This window comes from Ruditapes philippinarum, unplaced genomic scaffold (genome assembly GCF_026571515.1).
Source record: "Ruditapes philippinarum isolate M1 unplaced genomic scaffold, ASM2657151v2 ctg3773_1_1_1_1, whole genome shotgun sequence".
NCBI lineage: Eukaryota > Metazoa > Mollusca > Bivalvia > Venerida > Veneridae > Ruditapes > Ruditapes philippinarum.
The window spans coordinates 63,279-85,965 of record NW_026852161.1 but is presented as its reverse complement, the minus strand read 5'-3'; the positions used below and the strand labels follow the sequence as shown (position 1 = coordinate 85,965).

At 32.2% G+C, this 22,687-nt stretch overlaps 2 protein-coding genes across 2 annotated transcripts; both read right to left on the bottom strand.

Annotated features, from left to right (window-relative positions):
• Positions 1 to 546: 546 nt before the first annotated feature.
• Positions 547 to 2,012, bottom strand: LOC132750923 (uncharacterized). The gene is made up of 3 exons (XM_060741002.1): positions 1,537 to 2,012; positions 1,113 to 1,305; positions 547 to 939 (listed from the first exon to the last, which is right to left on the bottom strand). The coding sequence occupies exons 1-3, from the start codon at positions 1,645 to 1,647 to the stop codon at positions 905 to 907; spliced, it is 339 nt and encodes a 112-aa protein (XP_060596985.1). The 5' UTR covers positions 1,648 to 2,012; the 3' UTR covers positions 547 to 904.
• Positions 2,013 to 6,073: 4,061 nt separating this feature from the next.
• LOC132750951 (uncharacterized) lies at positions 6,074 to 16,891 on the bottom strand. Its single transcript, XM_060741049.1, has 6 exons — positions 16,803 to 16,891; positions 12,632 to 13,233; positions 11,858 to 12,016; positions 9,886 to 10,260; positions 9,215 to 9,260; positions 6,074 to 8,893 (listed from the first exon to the last, which is right to left on the bottom strand). The coding sequence occupies exons 2-6, from the start codon at positions 13,166 to 13,168 to the stop codon at positions 6,921 to 6,923; spliced, it is 3,090 nt and encodes a 1,029-aa protein (XP_060597032.1). The 5' UTR covers positions 13,169 to 13,233; positions 16,803 to 16,891; the 3' UTR covers positions 6,074 to 6,920.
• Positions 16,892 to 22,687: the final 5,796 nt, after the last annotated feature.

Here is a 22,687-nt window from a genome sequence, read left to right as displayed (position 1 = left end):
GAAAATCTTTAGCTGAACTCAGAGGTGAGAATTCATATAAATGTGAACTGATTTCAAATTATGAAGTTATAAAGGATGCACATAAATTCACTCCTGACTTAATCAAAGGCACAATTTTGGAATCTGCAAGCTTTGATTTTTTGAGACTTGATGTTAAATGGCATTTTTCATTCTTCTAGGAATGGTTTTACAACAAGTGAAATGATTAAGACAGATGCATCATGTGTGTTAATAGCGAACTAGAAGTGCAGGTCCAGAGGGCCTGCTGGCAAAGCGAGTTATACGGTAACACTAGTATCTGATAGATAGTCATGGTTTTGAAAACTTTCGCCGGAAGTACTACAAAATTAATGATAATTGATAAATCACAACATTTTGAATAACAATTTAAGGATAAAAGCTGAGGAATTCGGAATGAAAATGGATGCTAGAGTAGACTGGTCTCCTGCACACTTCTAGGGGAACCATAATAGGACTGGGAACCAGATTAAACAGCAGGGCCTTCCCTAGAAATTTCTGTAAGCGCAACTTGGAGGGGGTGGGTGTGGGAGGGGGGATTCCCCCCTCCCGCATGTCGAAAAAATTTTGAAACCTTACAAAGGAATGGTGTATTTTGGTGCATATTTAATGAGAGTTAAGTGAAGCAAAAGGTGTTCAGTATTTACATATTTTATTGTCTTTTCAAATAACTTAAACAGAAAAATGTATATCACACAAAAATAGAAAACAATAATATTATATCAATTAATTATGACTGCCTAGACCTGGCTACGCCTTGGTTTCTCCTTGTGCCAGATTTTCACCATGGAGTCGATATCAACCTTTTCTATTGGTGGTCCTAACATCCCAACAGGAAGGATGACGTTGAGAACAGGTGACCTCAGAGATGCCCTGTGTGTTGTTTTTACCCTCTTGAGGGTGGAAATCCACGCTCACAGTCTGTAAAAAAAATTCTTTCATGAATCAAAATAAAAAATTAAAAAAAAGAATAATGTTGTTTACATTGCAAAAAGTTAGTAATTGTTTTATTTTTGTTTTGTTTAATTTTTGAAATTTTGTGACTGAATAGTTTGTATGATTTGATTTATATTTGTAGTTTTTATTATTCTCACCTGATGTTGATGCTGGGATCAACAGCCCCACAGCAGCAAGTTTGAAGAGGTTGGTGTGGCTGACGTTCAAATTTGCGGTAACCCACTCCATGGCCTTGTCTGCTGCAAACCCACTGTCAGCAATGGATTCCCTAACTTGGCGCCACTCATGAAGGGTCTTGTCAACCACAAGTCCAAAGTGCTCAGCCAGCATCTTTAATACAATTTTTATCTTGTAAATGAAGTTACAAACTACTCCCTTTAATTATTAACAATGTTTTCCATAAATGGATTGAACACCTAAATAATACAATGTCATGTTTAAAAATATATTGTTAAATTACACCTTGTTCATTTCAGCTTAGAAAACTTGATAACAACATATAGGGAAACTTCTGCATTCTCTATGTTAATAAAATTTTAGATTAAGCAAAATTTAATTTACCTTCTCTCTAAAGTTGACAGTCTCTTGTTCAGCAGGAGGCTTGATGTTGAACCCTTTGGCCTGAAGGTCCTCTACCCTCTGCACTGCACTCTGGTAGGCCTCCCCTGGCATGGTCTACAGATACTGCAGAATGGACAGTGTACCAGTCACAAGTGGTTTTACAGTAGTGTAAATAGCATCCCGGGCCTGAAGATATCAAACAAACGGACAATTTATAACTGTTTTCAGCTTTTTAAATGTTAACTTTGTGAAAAAGACAAGTTTAAATGAACTAAATATATTTAAGAAGGCATTAAACTACAGCAAACATTCAAGAATAAATGTTTAAAAAAATTAGTTTTGCAAGTGCAACATTTTTTATGCAGATATGCCACAAAAAATAGCAGAAAGAGAAAGTAAAATATTAAACACATAGTACTGTGTTAAATGAAATTTTAACTAACTATTTGAACAAACAAAATTCATTATGTACCTCCATCAACCTCTTTAACCCAAGGAAATTCCGATTTCCACTTTAAATCAAAACCAGTGCATCTCACTTTTTTCATTTTTTTTAGAAGGGGAACTTGTACATCCCATAATTAAAGTGTCTCTACACTCGGTTTGATTTTCAATCGTCTTACTTAAAAAATTTGTAATGCTAATCGATCCTGATGCAGGCCTTTTCTTAGCGCCAGACATTTTTTCAAAAGTTATTATAAGTTACGAAACAGACTCTTTAAAAACTTTTTGAGAATGAAGTTGTCCTCAAGTACTCAAATTTATATATTTTTTGAAACAACAATACAATCTTACCTAAATCACATCGCATTTCTAGCACCTCCCATGAACCAATAAAACACACGCTTATTGCAACATAAATTATCCATAATCCGTAATCACCGTTGATCTGATAATTGATTACAATCAAAAGCAATTAATTGCTAAGTTCTTCAAAAACAGATTGCTCTTTAATTACATCAACAAATACTGTGCATTATTAGCGGTCATATGTTTTTAGACACATCCTGTCATAACACGAGATTAATTGATCGATGACGCAATACGACAATGTAGCACGCGCTGTTGATAAGAAGTTTCTCCTGCAGTCAAAATGCAAGCGCCCCGGCGCTAAGATCAACATGCAAGCCAAAATCCAAGCGCCCCGGTGATTTGTAAACGGAAAAACAAGCGCACCGGGCGCTAAATTGGCCTGGGGAAGGCCCTGAAACAGCACTGTATAAAACACCGAATGGCACTTTTAAATAGGAAAAAAAGATCATATAAAACATGAAATGGCCATATATAGTTGTGTCGAGTAAATTGTTCTGCCAAATGCATGCAGAAACAAAGAGTATTTAAAATAAAAACATAAAATGTGAAGGTGCCGATGTAGTTTTAAATTAAAATGGTCTATAATTTCTGTCATAGAGCTCGCTTGAGGCTTTGCCTTATTCATATTATGTTCAAAGTTTTTGACTGACATGTTACAAGGGCGGGTAAGCCGAGTGATAGGTCACCGTTCTGACCCCTCAAGTGTCTGTGCTGTTTAACGTAAACAAATCAGACTATGTCGCGAAATCTCATTACATTATCACCTTGCACCTTTACCAATTAAACTGGAATACTGACAAATTAATAAAAGTATTAAACACACTATCATCATACGATTTACAGTATAAAATGAACATTTACGTCTATATAGAACAATAATATAGTTATTTACTTCAAATTCCTCATTGTTGTCTACGGAGCTGTTGATTAAAAGAACATTGTTACTCAAAGAATCATATTCCTTTGAAATAATACAAAACTAATCGAATAAAAAAGGAAACGATACGTTAAGTACATATATTATATATGTCTCTATTTACACAGAATTTATTTTAGTTCGATTGTGTAGGAAGCCAGAAGCTTATAAACACACTTTCGAATCCGTTCCTGGAACCAACCAGAACTGAGCAATGAGTGTAAAGTTTCTTGCTCAAGGAAACAACGACTTGAAGGGGTTTGAAGCCACGCGGCTATATAGTTATCATTATTATTACTAGTCCGACGCGTTAACCACTCGGCCATGCATATATTTTTCATTTGCTAAATATTTGTTGCAAAGTCCTTGTGACCTTTTATTTTAAAGGGATTCTATATTCCCTCTTAATCAGATGTGTTGTAAGCTAGAAACGTTAGTGTAGACATCAGCCATGATCTAAAGTGGAACAAAGGTGCTATATAGTCGCATTGATTTGACCAGGCTGCGACAAAAGAGGTATTTTATGTCCCAGGCCTGATTTGACCTAAATAAGTTTAAATATTGTTATTCATGCAATATTTATATCCAAATATAAAAAAGCGAAACAAATCTGATGTTTTGTCATTATTGTTAAAAAGGGTGCTACTCGCATTGACCTAAACTGAAAATATGTTTAATCTTGTTATTCATGCGATATGATATCATACAGTATAATAACAAAAAAAAAAAAAAAATAACAAAAACTGATTCTTTTGTTATATATTGTTATAGATAATACATGTATAACAAAAATCAGATTTTTGTTTTTGATATAAAGTATACGTACATTTTATAAGTCATTTTGATACTGCATGAATAACAATATATAAAATATTTTAGGTCTTGTCAATACGACTACCATCTTTGTAATTGTCCATGAGCATACTCAATGGCTCAATTAAACCGAGCTGGTAACATTATCAAAGTGCCGTATGGACGATGTTTCAGGATTCTATTTCTCTCTATTTTTCTACTTTATGGTACCATGGCACCTGAGAAAGGATATCAATAACTGTACCATTTAACACTACCATATAAAGCACATTTGTTTTTAGCTTGAATATTCCAAGAACAGAGTCACACAAAGCTTCTGAGTGGAATGTGTTGAAACTTCACAAACATTTTTATAGCATTAAAGATGGTCTCTTCCAGGGCGTATACCTCTTATATTGTAGGCTGCGTTTTCTGAATGTGGATGTGTTTTGTTGTTGTTGTTTTCATATTAATTATTGGAAATACAGTTTTCAAAACATCTAGGTAAAATCCATTCTTTTGGCTACTACGTGAGTTACCAGATTAATTTTTAAATTGCTGAGAGATTTCTCGGATGCATTACAGGATTGGATTATATGTATATTATTATGTATCATAGCACTTTCCGCTATCCAGATGAAATTCTAACTGTAAAATTAAATATCTTTGTTGAATCAGATGGTAACCTACTCGTAAATTTATACAACTTGGCGTTCGTGTTTTTCTTTTCATGCATGTGAAAAACTGGAAAGAATGCTCTTGCATATTGGCCATGCATACATGTGTCAGATACCAATCAGAGTTGCATAGTTAACCTTATCATCCGAAAGAAATTTTCTTTTATTTGGGAAGCCTGCAACATTTTATTTTTATAATGGTCTCATTGGTCGTCCGTGCATCAATATAGTGTCGTCACAATTAAAAATCGATTTACATACATATTTAGTATCATTCAGTGAAGTAATGAATATTCAAAATTTATAGGTCCCCTTTTGGTATATAATAACTTTTTAAGGGCATGTATTGTAAATGAATATAATGTTGTACTATTCTACCATCGTAACTCAGAATTGATGATTAATTTAAACTGATAAATCTAGTGATTAAAAATGTGCAAATCAGTTTTCTATAGAGATCAGGCTTATAAACTTTGTAAGACTAATGTCATGGACATTTATCTTCTGTATGTTCTTACGTTATCAAGTGTTTCCAAAAGAAGGCTACGGCCTACCTTTTTTAGGCAAAGCACATGCTTTATGTTAAATTATTTTGCAGTTGGACACTCCGCATTTCTCTTTTAACTGCATCTATGGGACCAAATGGAAGACTGCATATGATGGACAGTTTTTAAAGCTCTTGGAAATTATTGTATTTATAACCGTCTCCTCTTTTGCTTCTTCGGGTCGTTGTATGTGGTTTCCTTAATTGTTGCTTTAAAGCATCAAGTACTTTTGTAATGGTCATAAGTTTTCATTTTTATATCTTAATTTGCATGATAATTTCTATGTTTAAGTTAATAATTTCGCCTTCTGAAACCGTGACAATTTTTAGAAATTCGCTTGGTGTTAATATGACCTAACTGGTGTATTTAAAACAGGAAATTATATGAGGAAAGCAAGATCCAGCGGGAGCAATGAAAACAATAGTAAAAAGGTGAAAATTGCTGACTCGTTTTAAATGGGTCAATTCACGAGAGATCATGAAAAAGCAGATTCTCTAACACACCTTTCAAGTTTCTTCCTTATTTAAGACAGGTCAATAGATAATTTTCTTCTTCTTTTTTCCTTTCTTCCCTTTTTTATCAAATCAACCAGGGCAATATCTTGAACATACAGTTTTAATCTGTTTTTGTTTTCATTTTTTCTAAAAATATGTTATATAGATCAAAATTGTAAAGAATATAGAAAATATGAATATATGTTATTTCAAGTTATTTATTTATTTCCACTGTATATACGAATAATATAACATCGTGCAATGGAATGTTGATCTATTTTAAAATGATTTTATTCTTTTGGTTTGATAGAATCCCCTACATTTATACCACCATGCATATGAATTTAGACAAAATTTTGTTTTCTAAAAAATAAAACGATAAATAAGAAAAAAGTAATTTTCGCCCAAGGCATTTAGAAATAATACATTTGACCGGAACCATAATTGAAATTACGAAAAAAGAAAGAAACAAAGAAAGAAAAAAAAACACAAAAAACAACATAAAACAAAAAACAAACAATATGTACATTTTCAACTTTGATTTTTTATAAGAAGTAACCTCCAAATCGTATTTACCAAAAACCCAATTCTATTAACAGCTCTATCTTTTATATTAAAGGTGCACATTCTAATGTTTATTTATATCTGCACTTTCGATTGTATTCACCCTGTGAGGCCCATCCCTGATCATGATTAACTTTTAGAAAAAAGTTAGAAAAAACAAAATATCCCTGTACTTTAAACTAGAACAATAACCACAAATCATACTTTTTATGTATTTTTGCTAAATCTTCATAACAGGCAGACGTTATTTTATAGATTTTTCTGCTGTTTATAAATTGATTGGCACTCTGGATGCAAATATCTTGGTTTCTAAGTCAAATTTGGGACACAAACTTAATTTCACTGTAAATGAAAGTAAACTATTGAACATATAACCTAATGGAGTTTTAGAAAATATAGCTTTAAATCACTAAAAAACTCATCCATCGTTAAACATAAAAACATATGTTTGATAGTCTAACTTATCTTATAGATTATACATGTAGTTTTTTAAAATGAAAAGATGACTAATTAGTTTGCTTTTACGATCAATTACCAGTTTCAACGATATCGTCACAGGAACATTTTATTGCAAAAAGTATATTTAGTCTTCAATTTTTATACATGTTGCCTTTTTTAAGAGCTTATCAAGAAAATCCCGTCTTATTCCATGCTGGTATATATCATCCCTATGAAGAAAATACACCTCTCGAACTTCAGAATCTTCCCTGTACCCAGCTAGGTGTATGTGTTTTATCGTGTACCTTGACTTATACACAATGGTAACTAAACAATCACGTGGCACACTGTTCATATCACATATTATTGTATGGAGTGAATCTAAACTTTTAAGATATTGCCAAACCGGTCCTGGTAAAACAAGATTTCTTAAAGTAAGAGTCGCAATGCTACAAGGTGTAATGTTAAAAAGTGTGTCCAAAATTGATACGGAAGCTGCATTCATAGTCTTGAACACAAGCGACAATTTTCCTTCAAACACTATATCTCTTAGCCGTATTATTGCCTCATCATAATTACTTTTTTTACTTTCTTGCAAATAAGTACATATAGTTGCTTGAAGTCGACGAACTTTTGATAACCCTACTATAAATCCCGTCCCCTTTCTATCACGATATTGCTCAATAACTGTGTCATTATCAGCTAATTTACAAATATGGCCAGATATATGGTACATAATAGATGGCTTCATCCCACTCAAAAAAAGAAACACGTTTGAAAATTCAAACACATTCTCAACTGTTGAACATGCACGATGTATATGATTCTCTGTTTCTGCTGAAAACTGCATTGAGATATAAATAGCGGCAAACAATTCTTGTAAAGACTTGTGCAGAAATGAAACCTTTTTTACTGGAAGCATATTTGAAATTCCGAGAAATTTCTTTTGAGACAGTAAGCCGAGTGTCAAACATAACCGGATTGTATTTTGCGATAATCCATATGACGAAAGATCCGAGTCTGTAAATACTAAAGATTTTTCCCTATCCTCGGCAAACGATGCTTGAAATGCAAGTTTGGATAAGGTCATTATGACAGATGAGAATTTCTTACAAGAAGATTTGTTTCGAAATACAGCTGGTAACTGCTCTTCCTGTAGATTGTCAAGCAATAACTGAAATTCTTCATCATAGCGATTTTTCTTCATTGCTGTAGAAAGTAAAAGATCAAGAATTGCGCAGTAAATACTGGTAGACGATTTTTCAAGCGACTTGTCTTCTAACCAAAGGCATAGAAGAAGTTTAAGCAACAATGGTATTGGCAGAAGATGTTGCATCTTTTTTTTCTGAATTTCAGCGAAAAACCTTTCAGATTCTTCAGCAGTTTCCCGGACTAGTAACAGCAATACATTCACAAGACGTTTTGAGTTAATCATGCTTATTCCTTCGACTTCAAGTTCTATGTCATTTTCAGTAAGCTTTGGTCGTATGCTTTCAATTTTCCACGGCCTTGAAGTAAATAGCTTCGTGTAACAATTCTTATAAATAGGTAAACCTTCCGGAATAGCCGGATGTGTACTTAGACCTTTTGGTTCCCATTCGTCAAGTCCATCAAGTACAAATAAGCAAGTCTTTGGTTTCCTTTGAAGAGTTCTTCTTATGAACTGCCTATGCTGAAATCCTGACAAAAGCTGGTTTTCTACCATGTCTTCAATAGTTGTTTCTTTGTTTAAATGCCTAAGTGAAATGAACAGAAGAAATTTAAAGTTTTTCATTTTTTCTACAGCCTTTTTGTCTTCTTGAGAAATTTTGGTCCTCCGGTTGTTCAAACTGTGAGCAGCGCACCAATATGATATTAACTTTCTGCAAAGCGTTGTTTTTCCAATGCCACCCTCTCCACTTAGATAAATATTATCAAGCCGTTTGTTATTTGGCGTGAATAGATCAGTTAATGAATCGATGATAGGATTTTCTGTTTTGGTCCTTCCCATTCTAGTTACTCTAAATATTAACGGGACGTATACCTCATCTACATGAACATCCTTGTCGCGAAGAAGAGGGGATACGTCTGTTGTAAGGTAGTAAGACCGATAGTAATTGATAAGATGTTGCTGGACCTCTGTAAATAAATAGGAAAAATAACATATCGTAGCAGTTTTTACTCGTTGAATTCGTGTAAGAAAAAAAATAGCAATGAGCAGTCATAGTAAAAAGTGAAATTATTTCACGAGCAAAGAAAACAAGACACAGCTGTTTTATCTCTTTGATGTTAAAAAAAATCGAACAATCATTCATTTTTCGGATGTAAACGGATATATTTACTCCAAAAAAAAGGAGTATCGAAGAGTTTATAAAACATGTGACATAAAATTATGATGCTTAATTAACAGTATGTAGAACTTTTTCTTCTTATTGTTAAAAATAATGATCATTCCACTACCTGTCAAAGTGGCTTTCGTTTGTCCTGTTTGATCGCAAGCTTTCATCTGAAAATAATTTTTAAACATTTTTTGCTTTGTATGCAATTTAGCTCTTATAAAAAATTTCAAATATTGTCTAATTCTAAACAAAAAACAACAATGACAAACAAATGCTTATATCTTAGTTTTAAGTTTTTGAATTTTAAGACAACTTCTCTTACGCAAATACCAATAATAGATATACATTTAATGTAACTTTGTAGCTAAGAAGTTATAGGTATGTGAACTCATATACGTGTTATCATCTTATCCGTAATATGATCAATTTATGGTTGGTTTTTACGTCGCACCAATACTGTAAATCATAAGGCGACTTTCAGGGTTAACTGGGATAGGAAAACCTCAGATGCCCCTTCGTGCAGTATTGGTATTTCAACCACGAACATACACATGATAAGAACCACCGAAGTTCAGTTAGCTAGATGCTAGATAACTACGTCACATAAAAAACAAGCTCCCAAACGGATTCGTAACCATAGCAGAGCAGGGAAAGCGATAAAAAGTCGACTATCTTAACCACTCGGTTTTAGTCACCCCTAAAAAGATTCTTTGCATTTTTAGTATGGCCATTACTCCGTGCCCTATTACCTATGATTAGGACAAGTATAAAAATGAGGCATCAAATGATTACCTTTTGGTTGCCAAGTTCACCATTTTGTCGCAGATGTTGTTCTTTACCTTCTTCCTTTGCTATTGTATATATAAAATCGGTCATCTTTTCTTCCATTTCAGACAGCATCATGGCATGCCTATGTTTTAAATGCTTCGTTTGTTCTTCCATGTCTTTAACTAATTTCTTTCGCAACTCGTCGGTTTCTCTTTGAAGATGTTCACATGAAGATTCAGTTTTTAACGCAATGCTTGATTGCATCTTCCATTCGAGTGAGTTACATTCTTTTGTTAATTCCTGAATTGCCTCTTGCCGCTTTTCTTCTATTGCTTTCACTGCTGAATGTATCATTTCTTCTGCTTCTACTTCAGTTATACTTATTTGATTACTTCTGACCTGCAACGGAACTAAAACACTCTTATACTGTTCCTCTGTAAATACGTGTTAGTGGCTTTGTTTTTTGAAAAACGCATTTTTAGCTTTCAAATGTTTACGATGTTTGTGACATTAAAGAGATAAATATGTACTTGTTTATAACAGTATAAAATGTGTTAATTCCTGTAAAGTAACCTTACTCGGCAAAATTGAAAATATTGCAGGTCCGATTTAATTAAGTTTGTTCGTGAAATGCGCTTCTATATGCGAATGGTAACATGCAAATTTCAACACAGCCGTTGAGTAGGCTGCCGCAATACTTTCAATTTTACCGTTTTGGACGACGTTCTTTACCGACTCCGTTTTTCTCTATTTTATTTGTACATAGCAACCTGCCTTTGCTTACATTAAAAGTGCACCATTTGCGTATCATTACATCATTACAGTATTTGTTTGGGGTAATAAAATACAAATGTAAATAACACAGGTTTGTGAGTAACAGTAAACATATCTCTCGTAAAATACTTAATGATCAACATTATTTTTTGTCCAATCACATTGAAGTATTTTTCAAATTTCTTTGGATAATGTGTACTAACTAAATAAAATTTACTTAATCTGTCGTCTAACCAGTCTAACAAATTTCAATAATGCATTATATTAGGGAGGAGTTAGAGGTTTGGTTTGCACCCTGAATTGTGAAAATATCTATAGGTTAGCAAAACAATGCCAACGTAAAAAAATAAGCGAGGTCCGGTGTTTCTAAATAAGAGGATACAATCAATTAATTTATTACATAGAAAATACAAGTGGGGCACGCAGAGATAAATGATTACATAGTAACTTTACTGTAAGAAAAATGTCTGTTGTAAATTGCTGACTGTTTTAAACTTTATATTTTCATGAAAAAGTAACCAAAACATTATTTTCTTTCAGTCATAGAAATCAACTGCATTAACAATCCTTGATGTTAGAAAACAACGTTTACATTTTTGGCTAGAAAACTCATTGTATATGGACCCTACCTGTGAACTTAAAGTGACGTACACTGTTTTTCAAATGAGCAAATCATTAGGAATTTTAAATGTTAGTGAATAACTTGAAGCTAATAACGAATTTGTATCAATTAATAATCTCTAATGTACTTTTCTCAGATTTTTTTCAAGATATTTATAGAGGTACTGTAGATAAAGGTATAAAATTTATTCTGTGATATTTCAGTAAAATATGTGCCTAATTATATATTGAAAGGGCCATTTATTTAGCCTATCTAAATGTGACATGTTAGAAACTTGACAAGGTGTAGACATCTTGTAGAGCGATCGGTGATTTAGAAAAATGCCTTGTTTTTGGTTGAAAATAAAAAAAAATGTTGATCATTAAATAGGTTAATGTTTAATAATACACATTAACAAAAATAATTGGTCGTCTGCCTGCGGCAGGCTTGACCAATTATTTTTGTTAGTATGTATTATCAAACACTAACCTATACTTAATTATCCGAGGCGTTCTCTAAAATGATATATTAACATTTACCCACAAACCTTGTTATTTTTATGCTATTTGAGCTGTTTTTCTTTTATGCAAGAACAAACAATAACAGTAAATATCTTATAACCTTTTCAATATTTTCTACAGCCTTCATTGCGACTTCATACGTAACGAGTGAACGACCATCTTCAAGTACTTCAATCATGACGTCAAGGTATGTTTCCAGTTTCTCTATTGAAATTTCAAATTTGCTCGAATGTAATAGCTCATTTCTTACGTCACGTGCCTGGTAAAATTGTACAAAATCGAACGTGTGAAATGTTTTAAAAGTATTTCATTTTAATTTATCCTGCTACTGTCTATATCACCAGCTGGATAAAGCGGGGGAAAAAAGAAGAATGAAACCATTTAATTATTCTAAAACCTGATAAAAAGCAGGGTAAATCAAATACATGGTTGATATCGGGATGGAGAAGGTTTATCCGGTGAGCGAGAAAGTGTATCTTGGCGAGCTTTAACATCAACCATGTATTTTCTATTTAGATCTACCCTTTTAAGAAAGAATTTTGTTGAAGGGAAAAGTAATGCCTTCAATCAGGTAGAGACCGTAGGCGATCAAGACAACGCACTTCTGTGCATCACTTAATAAAATGCTAAGTAAGGTTTTCTTAACTGTGTTTTGGCTTTACGGCACTCTAAGTCTAACACAAAAAGAAATGGCTCATGCAAATTTCGTAGAATAACAGTTAAATGCTTTTACATATATAAGACCTTACTATATATTACCCAACTGAACAGGCAAAACACTTTGTAATATAAATATATGGAATATGTATATACAGTGTTTGTCGAGTAAGTAAAATATTTAAAGTAAAAATCAATATTAATGTAATTCATTTACCTTTTTAAATTTGGCAATATCTTCAATGTAGTCTTTAAAGAAGATGTTGTTTATGGCTATAGTTAGAAGGCCGGACACATCTATTTGAGCACATGTATGTACATCAATATGTCCCTGCATTCCTAAATATAATTTCGCAACTTCGAAGTAGTCACTGCACCAACTTTGGAGATCGGAGTTCTCCCAAATAGGATTTCTTTCTTCATGATCAAGGATGATGTGATCATACAACCGGCTACAACAATTACTTGGACACTTTCGCCTGCCATGCGAGTCTTTACACAAGCATTTTTGCCGATTTCGTTGAATGCAATGACGTGTGGGATGGTCAGGAAGGAGGTTGACAGTAGAGCAGTTGTTACAACCCGTGTTCGCTATTACCTGCCCTTTTGATAACTTGCCTAAAAGGTTGTTGTGGTGCTTTTTTGCAGTATCGTCAATAAATTCACTCAATCCGTATTGGAGATACCTCAAAGCATAAACACCTCTTACCCAATTTCGGAATAAGGGGTTACGGAGATTTTTATAACTTGCCATCTGGTGCGTTTATGATAGAGGCTAAATCATAAAATAGGGTTTCATAATGACATGAGATCGTTCACCTGAAATATTTATAAGAAAGTGTTCAGTGAAAATGTAAAACAAGTTTACCCAAATTCAAAGTTCCATTTCACAAACAAATTGGGTTAAATATTTCAAAGTTGTAGACAGAAGTAAAACTTTTCTCTAGATTATTATCGAATGTGAATCCCATAGCGATAAGTACATGATTTGTATACCTTTTGCAAGGGTCAAGTTGGAAATACTTCATGCCAAATATCTAATCTCAAAGCTATGTACCATGTTAACATGCATGTAAATTTAAGTACTCTCAAGAACAATCAGAGTTATGGATTATAAATTTTCTGAAGATGTCGATAAAGCTATTTTCCTTTATAGGCTTTAAAGGAGAACAGGGGCGTACCTTGGCTTATTTTGAGTATACGCCTATTACAGTCCCTTAGGCCAAAGTGTCCTATTTGCATGAAGTCTGACGTGAAGATTGCTTTTATTAAATAATTAAAAAAAAGTTATTTACCATTAGGAAAACAAAATATAGCCATATACCTCTATTATAATCAAGATGGTTAACTGTTTTTTCATTTGTTTCCTTTTTCAATATACCTAGACATGAGATCATCGTCGGAAACCACGGTACACATTCCGAATATACTACATTTAATACATGTATACGGTAAACCGCATGGGTTACCGAGGATGACATGAGATATAATCAAGGAAAATATTGCTATAAAACGTATTAACCATTAGAAAAACAAATCATAGCCAGGTATCTCTATTCTAATTAAGATGTTTAAAACAATATTTTTGTTTCATTTTTTTTTAAACGATCTGTATGACCATAAAACGAACACAGCAGATTAAATGTTTAAGTGTAATAATAATCTATAGCATCAAAACCACACCTTAAATTTATTGATACGCGATCACTTATAGGTCCATAAAAAATAAAAATTTAGACGTGCATTATGTTAATACATGTATTAACATAATTTTACTCTTTAAAATTCATCCGATATATTTTAGTTATATTATTACGCAGTTAAAATTAATGCCTTACTAGTCTGGCAGAAATTCAAGTCAAAACCTTAGAAAAAAGAAAAATAACATGCAGGATTTTGTATCGCATACAAATATTTACAAATGAACAGGAAAATTACGGTTTATTTAAAGCAAGAGTGGAAACATATTTTAGTTTTGTAAAAAGTTCAAAATGAGAAAAAAAGAAGAAAGAACATTCTCTCATATGGCTTTACTTTGTTTTTATTGTAATTTTATCTCTGTTCTGTATGTATATATAGATGAAACTATTATAAAATACAATAAAAGATGTCATTGTTTGCAGAAATATGCAATTCATTTCTATAGTCAATGAAATATGTTTATATAGCTTTGTTTTGTGTTATATCTTGTAAATCTACTATCTTTAGGGACTTAAATTTGATTAAAAATGTTATCTAAAATAAAGTTGAGTTTGGTTTGTGATGATAGTTGTGGGATATTGTATGCTGCTAAGATCAAATTTGTAGGACTCAGATAATTCTACACAGTTTCAAATGAAGATGAAATGAATGTGACAGACTAATACAATGACAAACAACTACAGGATTAAAATGAAAAGGCTGACACGTATTCCTTTGTACTACAAAAGTTCCAGACAAACATAAAGTTCAGTGAGGTTTATAAGCATAATAACATTTTGTTTTTTAAGTTTTAAAAATGATTATCCTTAATAAAATCCGCATAGGGTGGTATAAATTGAGTTTTTATGGTAATTCAAACATAACCTACTTAAAAATTGATTATTTGTATTAGAAATAAAAAACACAATAGAAAATTTCTCGCTAAAATTTCTTCCCGTGTTTTTTTCTTTTACATGTATGTGCTTTACTCGCCTTTGATTGTATGAACATATATTTGACTAAAGTTACATCGTAAGCATACCTATGGAATCAATAAGCAGGCTAGCTACGCAACTATAGACCGATCTACATAATTTTTTTCACGTCATTTTTTTAAATTTTAATTTCTCGAAACTCTATTTAGCACAAATCATTATTTTCTTTCAAAATAAACATTTCTTTTTAAAGAAATTTTAGTAAATGATGTAAAATTATTTTTTGAAATTTATGGTTAGCTCTGATACGAGTATATTATTGATTTGAAAAAAAAAAACGATGGATAATACTATCAGAATCTTACACCGGCTGTCGGTACAGACTGGAATATGTTGCTCGAGGGTAACTGTAACAGTTTACGACGGTAACGAGGCTCTGCCGAGTTTCCGCTAAACAGTTACCCGAGAGCTAGATATTCCCGTCTGTACCGACAGCCATTGTTTGATTCTTTTTCTTGCATATTAAATCATAGGCACTTGGTTTCGGGATAAAAAGCCTTTTGAAGGGTTTGTAGAACCCAAATTTGATTGAATGTAACGATTTTTTAACGTAGATGTCTCGATTCTAAATTCGTCATTTTTCCGATATTACTATCGGAAAAATGACGGTTTTAGGAAAGAGACATCTACGTTAAAAAAATCGTAACATTCAATCAAATTTGAGTTCTACAAACCTCTAAAAGGCTTTTTATCCCGAAACCAAGTGCCTATGTATTAAATGTCATTTATTTTCGGAACAGAAATTACGAAAACTGATATTTTCATTACGCATTTTTTTCTTATAGTAGCGTATGAACTGACAAACTTCATTCATAACGGTAAAATGACGTCATCCTTAGAACGCTATTCATTCATAAAGGCGCGCGGCAATGACTTCAATTAAATCACGCGAATTGTCTTACATGGGGGTGTAAGACAGGGTTTTTAGCACCACCGAAACGGTAGATAATCCTGTCTGATATGCAAGAAAATATAAACTGCATCGTATCCACAAAACTTCATAAAAATTCTGGTCCGCTTCAAGTTGCAAGTTCGCTATAATTTTGATTGCCAAAATAGTTGTGAAAGCAGCATGTACCGAACGAAGCGGAAAATTGTGTAGCGTGTTAATACATATATCTGGTTTACAGCCATTTCCAACAAAAAGAGTAATAGACACAAACATACGTTTTTCGTTCTAAGATGGCGGCGTTTGTTTACGTTTTTAAGGATACGGCGCAGTTTTGATTCCCAGTCCTGGTGCGGGCGCGTAGCGAGATTGGCGGGGGTGCGGAGCAAAAACACGCCAATAAGCGGAGGCGCGGGGCGAAGTTTAATAAATTAATCGTCGCCACGCGGGGGCGCGGAGCGAGATTTAAGCAATAAAACGGTGGGGGCGCGGAGCAAAAACACGCTTATTAGCGGGAGCGCGAAGCGAAGTTTTATTTATGTAACTTCGCCCAGCGCCCTCTCTTCTTAGCGTGTTTTCGCCCCGCGCCCCGCAATTGTTGATTTGGTAGGATCGCGGGGCGAAAACACGAATGGCATAAATCAGCCACCATAATTTTGGCCTACTCTCACTTTGGACCCGCTTAGTAACAATGCTGAATAACCTTAATATATGTACTTTCGGTTTCTAAAACATAATTCAGTTAAAATATGTACATTTTACTAGTATATCAAAAATTACTTAATTAATGTGAATTTGAACACCATAAGTTAAAGTAAACTTACTAAACAAATCCAAATATTTACATACTTTTTGTTGACATGTCTAGTTTTAAGTCTAGGTTACACCAAAATATCGTCATACTATCCGTTCTGTTGCATTCAAGTGCAGTGAGGCGTTTAAAAATATAGGATGCAAGTATCATATTCTCTTGTCTTGCATTATGTAGAAACCCTACTTGAAAGATTTTTAAAGATAAATTATGTGACATCCGCGAGAAAATAAGAACACATTCTTTTTTTTTGTACAATGTTTTAGCTGTCAAGTCGCCGGAAGAAACCCGCGACTATATTTGTAACAGTTTAATAATATATCTATGGTAGAAGAAGGCCTTAAAATATGAAAATAAAAGCAAATCAATTGTAGTAACACGTAACGACCACAATTATTGTTCATAATCTTAAAAATTCAAACATAAAATAACGTTGCTCAATGAAATGAAATATAAAAATATTGACGTCATAAAAAGCAACATTACAATTTTCATAAAATGAATTAATAATGTATCCCTATGGACCAGTCATTGACTTTAGGGATTATTTTACTTTTTTCTAAGTGTCAAGCGTTGCTTTTTTATGAAATATAAATTATGAATGATATTTGAAATGACACTTTTAAATTATTTGGTTGTTTATATCTTATGAGACCTATTATATTTCATTATCTTATCTAATTATATAACCACATTCTCCCCGTTCCTCTGTAAGAATCACGTGATTACACGTTGTATGTTATTGTTATAAAATCTATTTATAGTGACAGATTGCTGACAAGCTAAAGCATCAAGTCGGCGGTTAGAAAAATGATTTATCATGAACATAAGAAAATATCAGTTTAATGGTTCGAGTATAAAGAAAAGAGAAACAATAAGTTGAATAATATTTATTCATAATAAAACATCATATTTGAAGTAAACTTGCTTAGCAATATTGTCAAGAAACTGTTATCATTATAAAACAAGCAAGTATTGTTTGGCAATATTGACCTGAGACTTATTAATTTTCGGGAGGTATTTCGTTAGTTTCCGTAACTTATTATGATTACTGATAAAGATTTTATTGTTAATTTAATTATATATAAATTAATACTGTTCGATGAATTCCCGATTTCAGCTTCATGACTTCTCGGAAGTCAATTTCAACTTTATGAATTCACGATTTTAACTTCACGAATTCACGATTTCAACTTCGTGAAGTTGAAATTCACGATTTCAACTTCGTGAAGTTGAAATCGTGAATTCGTGAAGTTGAAATCGTGAATTCGTGAACTTGAAATAGTGAATTCATGAAGCTGAAATCGTGAATTCGTGAATTCCGTATGTTGAAAACGGAAATTCACGGAGTTTAAATTGTGAATTTATGAAGATGAAATCTGGAATTCATGAAGTTGAAAAGGCCCTACCGGTCTTTCGTGCATATGATATTATTCTTCATTGTTTGCTTTTTTGACATGATCAAACAATGGTAATAGTGTGACCACTTTCGTCCCGACACAGTACTTGAGATAAACGCACAATGACACACTTTTCAGCCAACAGTTATAACTACGATTATGGGGCTCTTGTGGCACACTTCATTTTTGTCCCTATTTCATCATATGATATAAAATCTGTGGCATAGCTGATTTTCCTTTTGAGCCTTGATATATTTTTTTTAATTTTGATGTTACTTCCTTATCATACAAACGGTTTATAGTGACGTTAGTGTTTTGATTTTATTTCGTTTAATTCACAAGAATGAGGAAGTGCACTGATAAATTTTGTTTGTTTTCATAGACTGTTCTATAGATAACTCTGGCATTTATACTGACAAATATGAAATAACAAGACAATACAAGTTGCGTCCCTTAAATAACCTGTACATGACAATCCATATCTACACAGATTGTATATACCGTAAAATAAGCAATGATCCTGATTTGATTTTCTTTGCTTTGTGAAACTAAAATTGGTCGTATTATGTTTAAATTGAATGACACGTAAAAAAAATGTGAAACAAAGCTGATTTGCAAAGACACAATCTTATTTTTCACATATAAGGAACGGTAATAATATAAATATAAAAATCATCGGATAAATTTCAGAATCAAGACCAATTTTTGGATCAATTGTAAATTTCCTTAATATTTGAAGAAACAAAATATTTTATTATAAAATTCTTATTCATGCTATTTTAGTAAATTTTATTGAATTACAGCCTACAAGTCCGTCAAGTATAAAGCAACTGCTTGCTTGTTTATTGGTTTTGCTAGTTTCAATTAGAAAGGCAGATCGAAAACATAAAACAGAATTTCCTAGAAAAGATAAAAAATCTTTAAATTTTTCATGATCTTCTAATATGATAACAATTTTTCTTTTCAGCGAACACAAGTTCTGCGTTTCCAGTCTTATTTTATGAGTTCAATGCCCTTGGATTTTGTTTTGTTATGGAATCAATGAAAGAAAGGCTTTTATTTTTCCGTGTTTTTTTTTTCATTTAGCAGACTTCCTGTCAAGCTAATAAGTACAATGTATAATTGTTAAAGAGTTGTTTTTACATTTTCTTTTTCCGAATGGTCTTAAAAAGGTAACCTGTTTAAAAGAAACCAAGAATAAAATATAAAAAAAAACAACATGAAATAAAAAATATAAAATAAGTTTTGAGCGCCGTTCTTGGCCAATTTAATTTTGTAAATTCTTACTTATACATATACCTATACATAAATACGCTTCTTATGAATCTAAATAATAACAAATATATAAAGGAACTCCACTGTCTTTTTTGTCATGACGGGACAAAAAAATATTTTCTCAAGTTATATCATGTAGGTCTGAAACAATAACTTGTGTGCAAATTTTAAGATTCCCTCGTCCCATATTTCCTATTGTGCAAAATGCTCCAACCATGAAAAGCGTTATAACTCTTTTAACAGAAATCGGACTAAGAATTCCACTTACTATTAATTTTCAATTTAATAATATACACTTTATTATCCTTTGCAGATTTTTCCATTTTAATGTATCATTTGATGATCTTTTTAAAAATTAAAATTTTATGTTTCAGATATTTTGAGCTCTCCTTAAAAAGAACACATAAAAGCTCTTAAAGTATAAAAAAATACGGTATTTTGTTAACACAGTCAAGACCATGAATCTAAAAACGTTTTGGTTTTAAACTTTATTAGTTACAGTTCTAAATAAAAAATGCAACAAAGTTAAATTAACAGAAAAGGCACCATTGTTATTGCAATTTCTTCATCCCTTTCACCTGCTTGATCGAATTAGTTATCACTACCTCTAATTACCCGGCACCTGGACTATAAACTACGACAAAACTATCACAAATTACCGCTCTATTTGTGGCCAGTTCTCGTTCAATTATCATTCGATATCGCCACTTACTTCGCAACTGCTCGCCATATAAGTATCCAATCCGGTAGGTAAAACACAAGTCTGCAACAAATATTCTTATAAAGGAGTCATGTTTTCGTGACCGTCATAGTTTTCGGTAACGACATTATCCCGACATTCCAGCTTTGGCAATAACAGTAAGTCGTACTACATTTTATATTTTTCGATTAAATTTTTAGGTTTGCGCAGCTTCTGGGTTTTTTTAAACAAAATTGGAATAGTTCTTCAGAAAACAAGGTTTTATGAACTCCAACGATATTTTTTAAGCTGAATTTTATTATAGATAATACAAATAATTCATATATTCATAATTTCATGTATAAATCAAAATATAAGAATTAGATATTTTGCGCAGTCATGTCCTCAGTAAAATCAAAACTACTTGATAAAAAACATTGAAGTATTTTAAACTATTTCATTGCAACACAGTAATGTCACTTACATTAATGATATTTTCAATTTAAAGACTGATATAATTGTAATATTCATACCGCAACGAATCACGTGATTAGAGCAGTAAGTAGATTTGTGAAAAATTGCCTCGTTTTGAAAACTTCTTCCGGGTTTGAAAACATCCAGGTTAAAAAAGTAAAACACAAATGCTTTATTTGTTAAAAGACGGCTAAATTCTTAACTCTTATTACCTCTTAAACAGTATAACATGTACCCACTTAATACAAATAATACTACTGATTAGAACGGTAAGAAGGTTCATGGTGGAAAATTGACGCGTTTTGAAAACTTTTTCCTGCACAAATGCTTAAATAGCGTGCTATATTCTCTATCATATTGCTCTATAAACAATATGAGCGGTAAAAGAGCAAATTATTAATATGATAAGACTTGATGATGTAACTGTACGCCACAGAAATAATTCGTTTTGAAATAGCTTGATAAAAGTTTCCACAGAAAATCATCGAAACCAGCTTAACAAATAAGACAAGTAAAAATTTAACAGAGAGAACATATTAACGTATAAATGAAATATTAAGAAATTTTGATGAAATAAAGTACGTATTTTCATTTTCTGTAATTTCACTGTAAAAAATTACTTTTCACTACAGTGAAGCATATTTTTCCGTATTTTCACTTTTATGCTGCCAGAATACTTTCTTCTAAATTCAGACAATACACACATGGAAAGTCTTTCAAATTGTAACGTCAGAAAAATGTGGTATGAAAATTATCTATATAACCACTCATTAAAAATTTATTTTCGTACCACTCGATGAAAATAATTCTTGTATTTAGAAAAAAAAACTTAAATATATCTTCTATATATCAACAGTATCGCAACAAACACTATACAGTATTTCTATATCTAAATTTAAAATCATAGAAACTTCATCTTTTTACATAAATGAAAATATTTCCCCACAACTCTCCGTTTTCTTTCAATTTCATATTTTATATATTGTTTTTTTCCTACCAATATAATTTTACAAATGCAACAATTGAAGTAAGATTTTTAAGCTTTTGCTTAGAAATTATTCGGAATTTAAACATGCTCGCTCAATTTTGCAAAATCATTTAATTGTGTGAAAACGAATTGGTATTAATTGGCTACTAGAGTTTGCTAGTTTAAAATGACATGTACCGTTCCTTAAACATACTCGATGAAATAATACTTTATGACAGCAACGTATTAACTCCATCCCCTGAAAAGAAAAAGAAAATGCGTCTTCTAAAAAGCCGTTTGCGTATGCGCACTTTACAATAAAAGACACTTTTTTCCTTTATTTTCAGAATTAAAGGTGTACAAGTACATGGAGGGATAATACAGTCATGTGTTAAAGTCTTTTCCACTGGTTTCTAGTTTTGCTTAGCATGTCATTAGATTTATCATGCGAGCGAAACTAGGGGCGAGCGGAGAAAATGTGTATGACGTCACAACACATGGAAGAGAAACAATTTTGGCGCCAAAATTTAGCACTTTCCAAATACCAAGCTTCAAGTTTATATAAAAATCTACTCACTTGAAAAAGGAAATGATACGGATGAAGATTGAGGCAACATGAGACTAGGATTCTTGTTTTTTATATTCTTAGGAGAACTTATTTCGTCAATCTGGAAGGACATGTTTTTCAAAATACTTTTTTAACAATGTACAAAGTTTGTATTGCATTGTTTGTGTTATCATGTTTTATTACTCTAGAAATATCAATGTTTATTTTGTATTCAAGCAAAATATAATAAAACAAAAATCTTAAATTTACATATGTGTCATTTTTCTTTATCATCCGTAAAATCTGGTACAGTATCTTTGCATACTTAAGTGATAGAAGCGGAAATAATCTTGTGCACCATATCAAACATATTTTCTTCAGAGCGTGTAAGTTGTGGAGGTACAGGGCACATGAGCCGCATAACTGTAGCTTTAAGAACAAAGAGTACGCTAACACGTTTCACTAGTATCAAACAAAATTTCTTACTGTCGATAAAATTGATATAATCAATTCTTTTAAAACATGCTGCAGAGAAAAAAAATAAAGGGAATTGAAA